Genomic DNA, 2,500 nt, shown 5'->3' with positions numbered 1-2,500 from the left:
CAAATTCCTACACACACAAGGGTCTCTGAGAGACGTCTCTAAAAAAAGAACACTTCTAGAGCCTCATGTAAATACTACATCTGTGACTTTTCAATACCCATGTTAAAACAAAAAAATCAAGAACTTGCTTATATACCTCTAAAAATGTGCACACAGACCAAACCTGCAAGCACTTACGTAGATGAGTAACTTTACTGCCTGTGGAGCTCAAACGTGAGTTTGCAGGATGAAGCCTAAATGCATCTTTGGTAAACAAGCCATCAATTACACACTTTAGGGATGGCAACACCTGTGCAAAGCCTTCAACTCAAACGACAGACACTAAAGAAATAAAAAACAATTATCAGCTACTAATTTGAGTAAAACTCTTTTCTTCTTAGAGCTAAAACCACAATTTTCAATGATGCTGCTTCTATTTTTGGCAACTAACGATCTTTATTAGATTACTGTACAGCAGACATTCAAGCCCTCTCAAAAATAAAAGGTTCACAAATTTTAATATTGAGCTATTTTTCACACTGCTTTGTTGATTATGAAGATGTCCTTGTACATGTTTTTAGAGAAACAAAGGCACTGCTGTGTGGGACAAACAAAACAAAACTAATTAAACTAAAGCCATCTTCACAGCAATTTCAAATTACTCCTAAATGCTTTTGATTTCTCACTAGACAAGTATTTTCCAACAGGAGTTTGAATATGAAACTCATACCAGCTATAGCGGGGACATAGTACTCAGTTCTAGGATAAATGGTTGGTTTGCATTGCCCCTGGTCTTTATCTAACACCGAGAATAGGCTGCTTTTTATCAAAAGAGGAATAAATTGCTGTTATTGTGATGTTAGCCCATCACTTGGCATTGCAATTCAAGTTTTTGTGAGAAAGAAATGTATGATCTAACTGCGACTTGACCTATGCCTTCTGAGATCCATCTAGGTGCTCTAATGGAGCATAAAAAGTACTGAATACAAGGACATGCAAACCGGTAGTGAAGAAATTTGTTTGAGAAGAAGAACGAAGAGAAAGGGACTTTCACGAGCTTGTGGTTTATGTACTGTCCAATTTGTTAAATATGGAAGAGTGCTTATTCCCACATTGCAGTTCTTTTAATAAATGTACTTCAGCATGATTCTCTACACTTACTTGCATCTAGTACCTTCCTCTCTCAGTCATGGCCTCTGCCTCTGTCTTTTTTCAACATTTTAAAAGTGTCGTGGTTTAAGAGACAGTTTTTGAGAAGTCATTAAAATGGTCTGTTAAACTGTTAAGAAAATCAGATATTGCTCCTGTTTCTTTGTAGGATTTTTGTCTTTCCAAGAACATGAAAAATCACATTAAATGTTTATCAAAAATGTGGGCCACAATATATCCCAATATAAACTAATTCAAGAGAGATAGTTTTCTTACACTACAAAATCCTTTGGCTGTTATATTATCAAAAAAGATGTGTTTTTTTAAAAGCCATTTCTAGGATAGTAGCATTTAGATTTTAGTCCTGATAAAGGCTCACTTTCCATTCATAGTCAGAACCTAAATGTGCTCTTCTTGTACCTAAACAGATAATAAGCACTCAGCACACTCCCCCTTCTTGACACAACACACTGAGACTAATCACACATAATTGGAGAGGAGGAGCAGAGGGGCTGGGCAGGCTATTGTGTCCAAAGGACAAATGGTCAGTTTATGAGGCTTTTGTCTGATGCATAATTTCTTATACATCTACAGGAGGAAAAGTCCTGCTGGAAAAAAACATACATCCACACATACAGAAAAAAAGCCTTCAACACTGAAGCAAATGAGGACATTTCAATCATGGATAGAAAAATCAACAGGGAAATTAAAAAAAGCAGAAAAATCCAAGTATTCAATAGGTACACTTTTAAAAGATCTTTAGACAACTATTTCCTTACTAGTTAAATGTCAATGCATTCACTTCTTTACAAGCAGTTATATAAGCCCACAAAGTATATTTGTCATATATTTTCAAATGCACCTCAAAAATAGCATTTAAACAGATTAACAAAGTACATGCAAGTTTAAAGGCACAAAAGAGAAGGAAGCCAGCTTTACACCTTTGTTAATGCATAAATGTGAAGTCTGATCAGTTTTAGGCTGGAACATAACTGGAAAAATAAGTTCTGAAATGATACAAAAAAGATGTCTCAATGTTTACACTCTGTAAAACAAGCCACGATATCTTCCTCAGAATTTAGATTAGAATGATGAGTCAGGAACGTAAGTGGGGGAAAACGAACACTCCTCCCTCTCTGACCATTCACATACATGGATTAATTTTCAGTAGTCCATCTTAAAACAAAAAAAGGTGTCATCTTCTATCTGTGTTTGGTTAAAATGAGAAGAAAAGGGTAATGGAGATTTTCCTCATATGTATCTCTTTCTTCATTTTTCAACTGCAAATAAAAAATGGATAAAGTGAGCAAACTTTATGAAAGCATTTTTAAAATACTGACAGTGCTTGCTTAAGTATATTTCTGGGTACAAA

General features: G+C 35.1%; 1 protein-coding gene across 1 annotated transcript in view; it reads right to left on the bottom strand.

The window, feature by feature from the left end:
• The window catches only part of CAMKMT (calmodulin-lysine N-methyltransferase), a 219,048-nt gene that overhangs the window by 2,396 nt on the left and 214,152 nt on the right, over window positions 1-2,500 (bottom strand). Inside the window, exon 11 of the mRNA XM_027641423.1 lies at window positions 1-2,408. This exon is cut by the window's left edge and continues 2,396 nt beyond it. Within this exon, the coding sequence (XP_027497224.1) occupies window positions 2,331-2,408 (78 nt within the window). The 3' untranslated portion in view covers window positions 1-2,330. The remainder of the gene's footprint in view (window positions 2,409-2,500) is intronic.

This window comes from Corapipo altera, unplaced genomic scaffold (assembly GCF_003945725.1).
Source record: "Corapipo altera isolate COAL_440 unplaced genomic scaffold, ASM394572v1 48b, whole genome shotgun sequence".
NCBI lineage: Eukaryota > Metazoa > Chordata > Aves > Passeriformes > Pipridae > Corapipo > Corapipo altera.
This window is presented reverse-complemented; position numbering and strand designations above follow the sequence as displayed.